Raw genomic sequence first — 12,052 nt, forward strand, 5'->3', positions numbered from 1 at the left:
CTATATATTAGCATTATTAACATCATAAAACAATAAAATTAACTTAAAGGTAACATTTGAAGAACTAATTGACACGCTGTGGGTGCACGTTTATTTTGCGTTTTTTAATGACAAAAATAATATTTAAAAACATGTTTAAACAAATGATAAAAGTATTAGAATTACAACCGCTAAAATTTTTTTTAATGTTTATATCGCCATATTTTTATTTTAAACATATTCTTTTCTCTCGCTTCATCCGCCATTCTAGCTAAAAAAAAATCTCTGGTCAGGCCACAATGCATTATGGGATATGCTGGGCCGGGAAGGATCCATCGGACCTGTCCTTCAAATTGAGGAAAATGAAGGACGTATTTGTTGGCTGCATCGGAGGAGTGTTAAGTTTTGGACGGCCTTCGTCGCGGTGCTATGACGTATGCGGCCGACAAATTCAGCCTTCGGAGGACCCGGCCTGCCGTTTTGGACACAGCCCTTCAAATAGGGGAAAAGGAAGGACATACTGTATTTGTCGGCCGCATCGGAGGAGTCTTCGGTTTGGGACGGCCTCCGTCGCGGCGCTATGATGTATACGGCCGACAAATTCGGCCTTCAGAGGACCCAGCCTGCCGTTTTGGACAGAGCCAAAAAGTGTCCAGTATGGGACACTTCCATATGGTTTAAAATTTGGGACATCTAGTCTAATAAAGGATTATCTGTTGCCAACCCCACCTCGGCTTTGAAGGCAGAGGGTGTTTGTTTAATCCACTCAAATTCAACAATTGCTATGTAGTGCTTATGTTTTCTCACAATCTGAATTGAGCTAAGGTTGCTTTTAAGGAGTGCAGKAGCCAAATCGCAGACTGCTGCCAAATAGTGGCAGGAGGCTAAATTACAACATAAGAGTGAAGTCTATTTCAGCGTATCAATATTTTCTTACACGTTATTCATTTCTGAAACCATATTTGTATTTCACACATTGATAAATTAAACATGATTGCCAAATTATGACGAAATGCAATATTGGTTGTATTCCACAACATTGGTCAATTTAAAAACCTACAGGTTAAAGAAAAACTGACTGAAACAAGGACATGCTTGCAGACAAAAATCACAGCAGGATGAACACAAAGCGATAAAACAGAACAATGACGCACAACAGACACACCTTAAAATTATCGCCATGTTTGTAAAAAAAAAAAAGCTGGTACTTGTCTCAGATCCACTGACAAAGAAATACAGAAAAAACTTTACTTGAGCTGGTAAAGATCTGAGGTGAGTTATTACAACCTTTAGGCCTGACTGATCCCATTGATGTACATATTTCATAGTGTGTTGTAAACAGTAATACTTTATAAACAAGTAACAGGGCTTTAATAGTGATTCTACTTTTAAGTCTACTTTTTTAAGTCAATGCAGAAATCTAAAAACAGGATAAACTTGTACCTGTGAGAATCTGGAGTTGCGTGTTGAATCTGCYGGAGTCAAGGTCTAAAGGTGAACTCAAGATCTGTTAMAATTCTCAGCAGTAGTTTGAATGCAGGGACTATGGTAAATGGTGAATGCCTTTAACTTATATAGCGCTTTATCAAGTCCCTACRCACTCCAAAGCTCTATAATCTCAACCAATTTTCAAACTATACAAGACTATTTTATAAACATGTTTGTTTTTTACAGAATCCAGTTGGATTATAATTAGACYGAATTGAATTATAATAGGTTTATGTTTAAGATTAGATTAAGATACCGATTCCACCCTCTCAGCAGGGGTGCCACCGTAGGGGTGCCAGTGGGGTAATGGCCACTCATTAAAATTAGTAAACACACACCCACCCACCGGTCAGACAGTTTAATCYTTTTCRGWGCAAAATGTTTGCTTGATCTGCATTTTTAATTTCACTTAGMGCTTTAGGATTATAGATTAATAGAACCTCGTGAACATAAAAACACTCTGTGTCCTGTGGAGACAGGTGTGTGTCTGTCTCTGTGGAGACAGGTGAGTATCTGTGTCCCTCTGCGAAGACAGGTGAGTATCTGTGTCCCTCTGTGGTGACAGGTGAGTATCTGTGTCCCTCTGCGAAGACAGGTGAGTATCTGTGTCCCTCTGCGAAGACAGGTGAGTATCTGTGTCCCTCTGTGGTGACAGGTGAGTATCAGTACCCAGGACAGTTTTTATTTCAGATACAACACTTGAAACCTCATCCTCAGCTCTGAGCTGAAAGGAGCCAGAAGGAAACCATTGGGTGGAACTSGTGCAGAGAAATTGGATCAGAAGCACAAACGATAATCACAAACTTGCRTCAATAGAACTTGTACAAGTTAATTCTCCTCCTAATAAGGTATCTGAAAAGAGGTATTAAAGTCACAACAGAAAGATGTACTCCATTGTGATCATCTATAAAGGGGCTATTAAACAGGCGACCTGCGGGCCACATCCGACCCGCAAGTGACCAAAATCTGGCCAGCCAATTGGTTTATTCATCTCTTAAGCCCAAACCCCCGATTTTCTACTTTAATTACTCTTAGTTCTTTTAGATAAACATAGACATGTTTGGTATCTACAGAAACGTCAGAATCTTGGCTAGAAGCTGGTAAAAAAAAAACATTTCTATAAACCAGGGGTCATCAATTCCGGTCCTCGAGGTCCGCAGCCCTGCATGTTTTACTTTTTTCCCTGCTCCAACACACCTGATTCAGTCAGTCAGTCACCTTTTCCAAGTTCTGCAGAAGCCTGATAATCATCTTTTCATTCAAATCAGGTGTGTTGGGAAGAGAGAAACAAGTAAAACATGCAGGGCTGCGGACCTCGAGGACCGTAAGTGATTATCCCTGCTTTAAACACTCAAGACAGTTAAAACTACAAGCAGTTGAAGATAAAATGATGAAAGTGAAAATAAAATCGGTTTACAAATTTGGCAAGTCAGAGATGTCAAAATATTATTTGTGTCTAATAATAGGAGGCATAATGTGTTCTTTTTGTTTTTGATAATGTGTAATTATCACTATTTTTTAGGGTTCTGTATTCATGATTAAATGCAGCAAAATAAACGAATTCAAAGGTAACGGATCTTTGTAATACTTGGTTTATTTACATAATAACTTTAATTGCTGGATGTTTGGCCCCTCAGCTGTTGACCGGCAGTAACTGTGTCCCCCGGAGCAATTTAGTTGAATAGCCCTGATCTATAAGATCTAAAAGTTTATCTTCCTGAGGAACAGCTGAAACCCATCTGATGCAAATCTCATTAATGAATTCATAAAAAAAGGGTGATTACTCGAGAATTAGAAACCAATAAATCCTGCTGCTCCATTATAAAAAAACACACCATAATAAGATCAACCCTGCAGAGTCCAGTTGCTGTGATGGAATTAAACCACTTTATGAAGCTGTTACTATTAAGACAAGTTGTTCTGCACAGAGTATTTTTACTYAATCCTCCATCTCCTTCAGTTTTAGTGGTCATCAGCGCTCGGTGGGAGGCGACTACAGTTCTGCTGCTGAGTCTCTGACCGACTGATTAGACTAATCCTTTCCAAGCGGTCCACATGCCTCAGACGATGACCAGAGGACAGACAGGCAGGAAGCTGAGGGAGAAGCCAAGAACTGGACCAGTCTCTAACCAACTTTGTGATGAAGATGGAGCAACAACAACAACAACAACAACAACAACAACAACAACAACAAACAACGCCTCCATTTTCATGTTTGGAATAACAGCAAGACTAAAATATAGGTTTAAATTATTTCAAATGTCAAGATGGACTAAATGAAAATGTAAAAATTAAATGTCTACAAGTGTTTAGCTCCTAGGAACTGAAAGATAATTATTTCAGTGTTAGCTATTACTGTTGTTTTAGCATGGCTATAATGAAGTATACAGCCTCTTGAAGCTAATGACCAGCTAATAAAGTGAACCCTGGTTTGTCAGGCTGTCAGTCACTCTACACAAGCCAAACATTATCTTGACCCACTGCTTTCTGTCCAGGTCACAGGGGTCACTGGTGCCCACGTCCAGCAGACACTGATGGGGCAGGGTTAACCTGGACAGATCACAAGTCCATCACAGTAAACTGTTCCATTGGGTTGTACTTCTTCTATAAATGCTGACTCCTGGTGTTTACAAGCCAATAATTTGGAAACCTATCACAGAATACAGATGTGAACTCTACATTTATTTACAGGAGAAACTTTTGAAAGGGAAAGTTAAATTAGAAAGGTGGAAAATGTACCACCTCTAATAGACYAACAGCATTTTATTTAGACTGCCATGGAGAGAAACAGTTCTGATCTATWGTCAGAAATAAACTTTTCACTGATACATTTTTAGACACTCAGGCATGACATCAACACCTTCAGCTGCAGTCAAGTTTAACGTTACTATTAGAGACACGGCTAAAAAGAGGTTTYTGTAACTGAAAGTTTGATTATTATCAGCAGATAAAGTCTGACACGCAGCTGCAAAACAAAATCTCAGGAGTTCAGTTTCACCCACCTCAGCTCGTCTGCAGGAAGTCCCCTTCGCTGTTTATTAGCTTAAACAAATAGTTCAAACATACGCTCTAATTTTAAACGAAAAGATCAAGCTGTAAATTCTGTCATAGCCTCCATATTAGATTAATATTTGGTGTGGGCTCAAACAGGAACGCAGCTGAACATGTAGCTTTAATAAGAGGTGTTTTTATAGGTGTTCTGAGGCCTCATGTACCAACTGTGCATACGCACAAAAAGCATGCACCCTTTTTCACGCAAAACTCCAGATGCATCGAAAATGAAACGAGCGTGGATATGTGTGCAGCACCATGCCCACTTCATGACTGCCGTACACACATTTCTGTGGTTCTGGTTCCGCTGCCGACAGTTAGAGGTGATTCTGGGAAATCTATTCTCATTCACACCAKAAATACATGATTAACAATGAATACAAAAAAATAAAATTAAATAAAAATTTAAAAATTACGATCTACCGAACATCTGAGCTCCTCTGTGTTTAGTTATTATGTTATTAAAGTCAAGGAGTATCAGAAAAATATTTCAGTCTAAGAAAGGCTCTAATGGCTGCGTCCCTGATAGCAGCAGCTTCACRCACACACGCAAACACGCACAATGACTCGGCTTTTGCACGACAAACACATTTTTACTCCCCACTACTTATTTTGTCATTTTTTTCTCACTCAAATCACATTTAATTCATTATTTTCCTGCATCTAGAAATCATTTCTGATCCCATTAATACCTCTGTCATACATGCTGGAGATATTTGTATCTATTTAAAGTAAATGAAGGCATGTCAGGGGAGGTGTCTCACATGCGCTCAGTTCCACGTTAATTGTGATGTCCAAAAGAAATGTGGGTGGATTCAGGCGTATGCACTGTTTGATACATCTGGATATATTTGTGCGTACGCTGTTTTCTTGATTTGATGTTATGCTACATTTCCATAAGAAATCCATACACGTCTTTGCAGGGGTAGACATAAGGATTTTTTACAGGTTGTCCAGCGGACAACCTGCTGACAGAATCTGGTTGTCCGCAAAACATTTTGGTTGTCCCAAAAAAAAAAAAAAACTCAATTAAAATGTAACTTAATAGGTAGACTATATTGTTCTGTACACAAAATTTACTTTATACAAATGTTCTCAGTCTGCAGGTTAACAGTTTCAGGAGCTGCTTGAGTAAAACTCCTCCTTATCCTCTTCTTTGAAATAGAGAGCAACAATTAACATCCAACAACCATAACTTTCTGCTTACAGGTAAAACATTTTTATTTAAATAGTAGTATAGCCTACTGTCTACATGACCTTATTAAAGCTACAGTTTAGTGTTCTTAGGACTGAAGACTTTCTGGATAAAGGGGATTTAAACAGCTCTTCTGTCATTTTAGTGTTTTCAACTGAGGAGCTTTGATGTATTTATTTTAAAAAAATTATAGCACAAGAAGTTCTATGCACAGAAAAAACAGTTTATTTTTACTGTTTTTTTACCAAACTGACATGTTTCTCCACTATAATTGTTGTGTAATGTAAAGGCATTGAAACACCTGGTTAAATTTAAAAGATATTATGATTAACTACAAGCACCTGAAGCCGACTCAGAAAACCCTGTGACTTTAGAGGAAAAACAAAGTGAAACGTAGACGTAAAAAAAAGGCAGCGGTGTCAGTCAGACAGCAAGACCCGCCCTGCTCTGTTCTGATTGGGTAAAACTTTGACTGTGGTTCTCTTTATTGGGTGAAAGAACCRTCAGTTTAATCCCTAGGCTTTAACAAGTTTTTTTTTCTCCTGTTCATTTTTACAATGACCAACTCGCTGCTTTTTTCTTGGTTGTCCACCGGACAACTGGGAGGCGGGATCTGGTTGTCCGAAATGAAAATAGGTCGTCTCGGACAACCTAAACAATGGTTATGTCGACCCCTGCTTTGTACACGAGGCCCCTGGTATCTGCTAGATTCAAACTAAAAAAAGAAGCACATTAATCTACCCGTCTACAGCCTGTGGGCTGACTGCAACTAATAACTGTTTCTACGACGTAATAATCTGTTGAATATCTGATATCTGCAGGAGCTCGGAGGGCTGGTGAATGTGGAAAGAATAATAATAAAAAAAGAAAAACAGGCAGAGAGCGGTCAGACTGTGTGAGGTGACCTAAGGTCAGGTTGGACAGACGGTCTTTATCCATCCAGCTGTCACTCCACACCAGCTCATCAGTTAAACTGCTCACTTCCTGTTGCTGCGTCGGTCTGCCTTCACGCTCAGTCAGGTTTAGCTCTGACAAAAAATTAACTCCGATATTAACAGACTACCCGCTGCTGCTGCCTTTGTTTACTATAAACCTGCTCAGGCAGAGAAACTGAAAGAAAACTTCCTTGTTTAAACAAAACTCTGAAGTAGTGGGAACATTACGACTAACATTCAAACCCATCGTTAACCTTCTCAGTTATTTCTTTCATGAAGGCATGAGCAGATTAACGACAACACAGAAGTCAACAACAGATAAAACTCACAAAAATTTGATGTATTAAACCTACAAGTACTCATTTAAAAAAAGACTGTAAATATATCCATTTTTTTCTAATTAAAGTTTTTCTGGGTGTGTTGAGCAGGTTTTAATGAACAACAACCTGCAAATCAATAAACTGAAATGATAATTTGATTGTTTATCAAGGTGTTTGAGCATCTCACTCAAGAGTTCAGACAGGTCAGACTGAACCAAATCAATGTATTAATTCACAAAGTTGCTTGAGAAGATTTAGCAGGAGATTTAAACGGCTCGAGATCAGACTGAAAACAGTTCTGTTCGCTACAATCRAACGCAGAGAACATGCTGTTTGCACATTCCTGGCCCTGAAAACACAAAGCTTTGGTTAACAAGAATTAATCAGACTGAAACAGAAACCAAATCAGCCATTTTACCATCTGCAGCCACAAAACCCTGTAAAAAAAAACTGACATCTGCCATGTTGACGTGTTCTTATCTTGAACAGAGTTCAAACTTTGTCAGCATAAAACAACGGGAAAAAAACATTAAACAGGGTGGAGACAAGGATTTCTTCTTAATCTTAAAGAAGCAGCTCACAKTTGAATGTAAAACACAAACCAGTTTCTGAATCGTTTTGCTGGTTAGTCTTCTGGTTACACCACACATCACTTCCTGCTATGTTGTAATCCCAAAACAATTATTGTGTGTTCCATGCAAACACTGKCAAAACCGAAATTGTCTAAATGTTTCAGTTTTTATTTTAGAAATCATAAACGTAGACGTAGCTGACGTAGGAGATTTTTAGGACACACTTTAGACACCTTTAAACTCCTGTGTGGGCACTTGTGTCTCCTTTTGTCCATTTTCTACAGGAGCTAAGAAAAATCACGTGTTTTCATCAGCTTTAAAGTATCAACGCTGTCCTCCTGAACAGTCAGTGTTAGTTTTTACMGATTAGATAAAGTTACCAAACAAACCCTGCGTTGTGACGCACTTTATACAAAACCTGCTGGAAGAGCAAAAACGTACAAAACCAGAGCAGATAGATGCTGAGATGATTAAAAATTCGTTTTTTAAAAAACCTCAGCAGGTTAGGCTTAATTTTTTTTTTTTTTACTTTGGAGTCTGGATGTTCGTTTCATTATGTTGAAGTGGAAAAAAAAGTGGCTTACATTACAATCTGAAAATATCCAGTTATTTAATCATGACAATGGAAAACAATCCTGAAAAACAAAAATAAATAAAACAGATAAAACTTATCAGTCGTTCTTTAACCTGAGCTCATTAGACTTACTAAACAAAAACAAACCATATTAAAAATGTTCTGCTTTTAACATTGCGCCTTAGACAAGAAAGCATCGAGTAAAGAAGATTAAACAAGAATACACTCAAACAGGAAAACCTTAAACTCAGACGACTTTAAAATTAAAATATGCTAAAAAGCTGCTTGTTAAACGCGGAAAGTTCAACCAGCAGTGAAAAACCAAAACCTGGACTAACAGAATCCTGTCCTGCACATTAAAACGAAGAGTTTCTTTCTTCCTCTTCGAGCCGAGTAAAGAGCTGAGCTCAGATAGCCATTTTCTGCTCACCTTGTCCTCCTCGGGGATCAGAGTTTCAGCATCTTTCTTTACGTCTTTCTGGGCCAAAGCGGCGTTAAAAGAGACTTTAACCATGGTGAAACAAACTCGTGCGGATTTGTTCCGGACACAAACAAAATTAACCACAAAACAGTCCCACACAAGTTGACCCAAACAAACCAGACCCGCTCCGACGTCCCTGGAACCAGTTTTAAAGTCTGGATTGTTGTGATAACAATCGATCTGTCAAGCTGAGCGGAAACCTACTGCGCAACTTTTCTTTGCGTTTCAAAATAAAAGCGCATACGCGTTTACTTTTTTTCTCTTTACGAAAGGTTTTTAAAAAATGGTTCAGACAATACACATGAATAAAAATACAACAAGAATACTTAAATATTTGGCTATTCGTTAAAAACGACTGATCAATATACAATATATTGCGAAGGAGTTGCATTCTTCCGGTTGCAAACAAAGCGACGCCATCTTGGATTTAGAGCCACGAGCGACATACGCCGCCATATTGGAGGTGGCAGAGAGGAGAAAGCAAAATGCTTCGTAGTTGTGCGGCTTGGAAATATTCTAACACTTCAGATGTCCAAACAAAATAAGATGGAATTACATGTAGGGCTTAACACTTACTGTAGATTGTATTTAAACCATAGACTGCACTATTTTCACCATTTTAACATTGTTTTGGGAGAGTAAACTTGTCAACAAAAATGCTATGGTTTATGGTTTCCTGCTCACAATTCATTACTATGACATTTACTTTAGACTGCACATGTAGTGGTTATAAAATTGTTTTTAGAAAAAAAGAGTAAGCAAAATAATATTGTTTTGTATTTGTTAAAACAGAAAAAAACCCTCACAATTAATGTCTCTACCTGAAGAAAATTCATGGAAATGAGATGTACTGTGATTGTCGATCTAGTTATCTGTGATCAATTATTTTGGTCTTGTGAGATAAAAACCACAGACTGATGCAATAATAACGTGTGCAAGTTAAAATATGTTTTAAAGGTGTTTTCTTGAAAACTTTCAGATTATTGATTGTGTTATGTTGTATTTAGATAGTGCAACCTTTTCAGATTTTAAGTTTTGTGAGTTTATTTACCGATCGTGTCTCGATTGGTTTAGTCTGAGTTTATAAAGGGGAAACGTGTTGCTTCTGCTCGGCCAWTACAACGCTGGAGGCGACAGAATTCACATCGTGTCAGTGTCTGTTCTTCCTTATTCTCCTTTACAGGGGCGTAACATTTTGGAGGCACCGCTGGGATTGAGTGAGGCTAGMCTTGACTTCTGCCATGACCAGACGTCTCCAGCTCTCATTCAGCTCCCTTTAACTCACCCAAAAAGTTGACACCTAGTGGACAATTGTGTGGCAGTCTAAGTGGCTATGACCAAAGGGCAAGCAATCTGAGGTAAACCTGAGGTACCAGGAGCACTGCAATCAAGGTTTAGTAAATCAGTCACTGCTACAACAGTCATCGCTAAGTCACTACAACAAAGAAAATGGAGTCAACCGAGGCAGAGGCATTACAACTGGAAATAATGGGACTTTTGTGTACACTGCCTGTAGACACCCTAATAGGACTACTGTATGTGATTTCCTCACCATTGCTGGATTAAAATTTGAGCATGTGACAGGAAAGAACAGAGCATCATTCATCTTAATAATTAGTAATCATCTGCAGAGTGAAGAACTACAGAACTTGGAGGACATGGGGATGGCACAACTTCTCTGTTTTAAAGACAAGATAACTGAACTTCAAATTGAGACTACAGGTGGCCAAGTAAAGGAACTTCAAGCAACACAAAATGAAGAACAAAATAAATCTGATGAAACAAAGGACAGTACATCAACAGACAACAGACCTTCTTAGTCATGTTTACCACTCCAAATAAAAAGTACTGATAAGGAGAATGAACATAAATTTCAGGCCACCTTATCCACCTTCAGAATGACAACTTCAGGTTCAGCTCCAGGTCCGACCCCTCCACTTTGGCACAAAGAATTCAAAGTAGCTGGACAAATTGGAGAACCAGGACAGAAAGATCGTCTCACATTTTCCAGCCTAGCACGGCAAATTGAGCATGGCCTTCTCAAGGGTTTTCCAGAGACTGAGATTGTTGATGCTGTTATAAGGGCCATTGTTCTGGGGATGCAGTTAAGAAGCTATTTAGAGGGGAAAAGTGACCTCGCACTGCCCACCCTGAGGTGAATACTGCGCTGCCATTATCAGAAGAAGAGCGCAGCAGAACTATATAAACAGCTGTCGTCAGAAGCACAGGGCATTAAAGAGACTCCTCGGAGCTTTCTTACCCGCACTCTTGATCTGAGACAGAAGATTCTGTTTGCCTCACAAGAGTCAGAGTCAGGCTTAAGGTATGATCCAGTACTGGTGCAAAACATGTTTCTCTATAGAGTTATGACAGGCTTACAGAATGATAACAAAACATGATCTCCAGCCATTCCTGGAGGAAGCTGGTGTTTCTGATGAACTTCTGTTTGAGAAACTAAATATTGCATGTGCCTATGAAAGTGAGAGGCAGGAAAAAAAGAAAATGAACACACCACAGCGGTCTGTTACTGTTCACTCTGCTCAGTCTGACCATGCCACTGTTGGAAAAGAAGGAGAAGATAAACCAGCTGAGTCACAGTAAGAGCCAAACAGATATACTTTCAGAACTGCAGGAGATGAAAGCAAACATGACTCTCCTTAAAGATCTTAAAGCTGAAGTATCTTCCATTAAAGTGTCTATGCAGCAGCCCCTCTATCTACAGAGGCAGAACCCAACCCCAGTATCTGGACCAGAATGCGCACCACCTCGTCAGCATCAGCCTACCCCAACCCATCACTGACACACAAGCCTGCATTACATCATGGTTACCATCCACCTCCTGTCCAATATAGCTACCTGCAACCCCCTTTAAAGCATCACAACTATCAACCATCCCTACCAGGACAACATGATCATCCTCCACCCCACCAGATGTATGGAAATCGACACTCACTCTCCACAGCTTCACCATGTCCTAGGAGGAGATGCTATGCCTGCCAGCAGGAAAATTTGGAGGACTGTACTCACTGTTTCAGGTGTGGCAGCAATGAACACTTCTCAGCTGGCTGCAGAATGAGGAGATCGAGACAATTCAGTGGGAGTTCTTTAAACGAGCAAGGGTTACCCCMGCGGGGCAGGGAGTGACCGCTTTGTCAGCAGTGCCCCAACTCTGTGCCTACTGTGGTGTAGGTGGGATAAAGGTAAGACTGAGACAATGTTCATCATGTAAAAGTGTGTTATACTGTTCTGAGGGATGCCAACATGAACACTGGGCTGTTCATAAGAACGATTGTTCACATACTTCTTGTAGCACAGTTCGAGCTACACCACAAAAGAAAAATCAAGTTCAGTTTGCTTCATTAGTTGGAAAAAAATACCTGATTGACTGTTACATCCAAGGTCAGAAAGTTAGAGCTTTGTGGGACTCTGGCTCACAAGTGACTGTAGTAAGTGAACA

At 39.5% G+C, this 12,052-nt stretch overlaps 1 protein-coding gene across 2 annotated transcripts in view; it reads right to left on the reverse strand.

Moving 5' to 3' along the window:
• itm2ba (integral membrane protein 2Ba) overlaps positions 1 to 8,783 on the reverse strand; it is a 24,323-nt gene extending 15,540 nt beyond the window's left edge. The window contains exon 1 of one of the 2 annotated variants that reach the window (XM_014022744.1): positions 8,545 to 8,783. In XM_014022744.1, the coding sequence (XP_013878198.1) occupies positions 8,545 to 8,628 (84 nt within the window). In that variant the 5' untranslated portion in view covers positions 8,629 to 8,783. The remainder of the gene's footprint in view (positions 1 to 8,544) is intronic. The other variant, XM_014022745.1, reaches the window with a different exon arrangement.
• Between the last annotated feature and the right edge of the window lie 3,269 nt (positions 8,784 to 12,052).

Source organism: Austrofundulus limnaeus, unplaced genomic scaffold (genome assembly GCF_001266775.1).
Source record: "Austrofundulus limnaeus strain Quisiro unplaced genomic scaffold, Austrofundulus_limnaeus-1.0 Scaffold341, whole genome shotgun sequence".
In the NCBI taxonomy this organism is placed as follows: domain Eukaryota; kingdom Metazoa; phylum Chordata; class Actinopteri; order Cyprinodontiformes; family Rivulidae; genus Austrofundulus; species Austrofundulus limnaeus.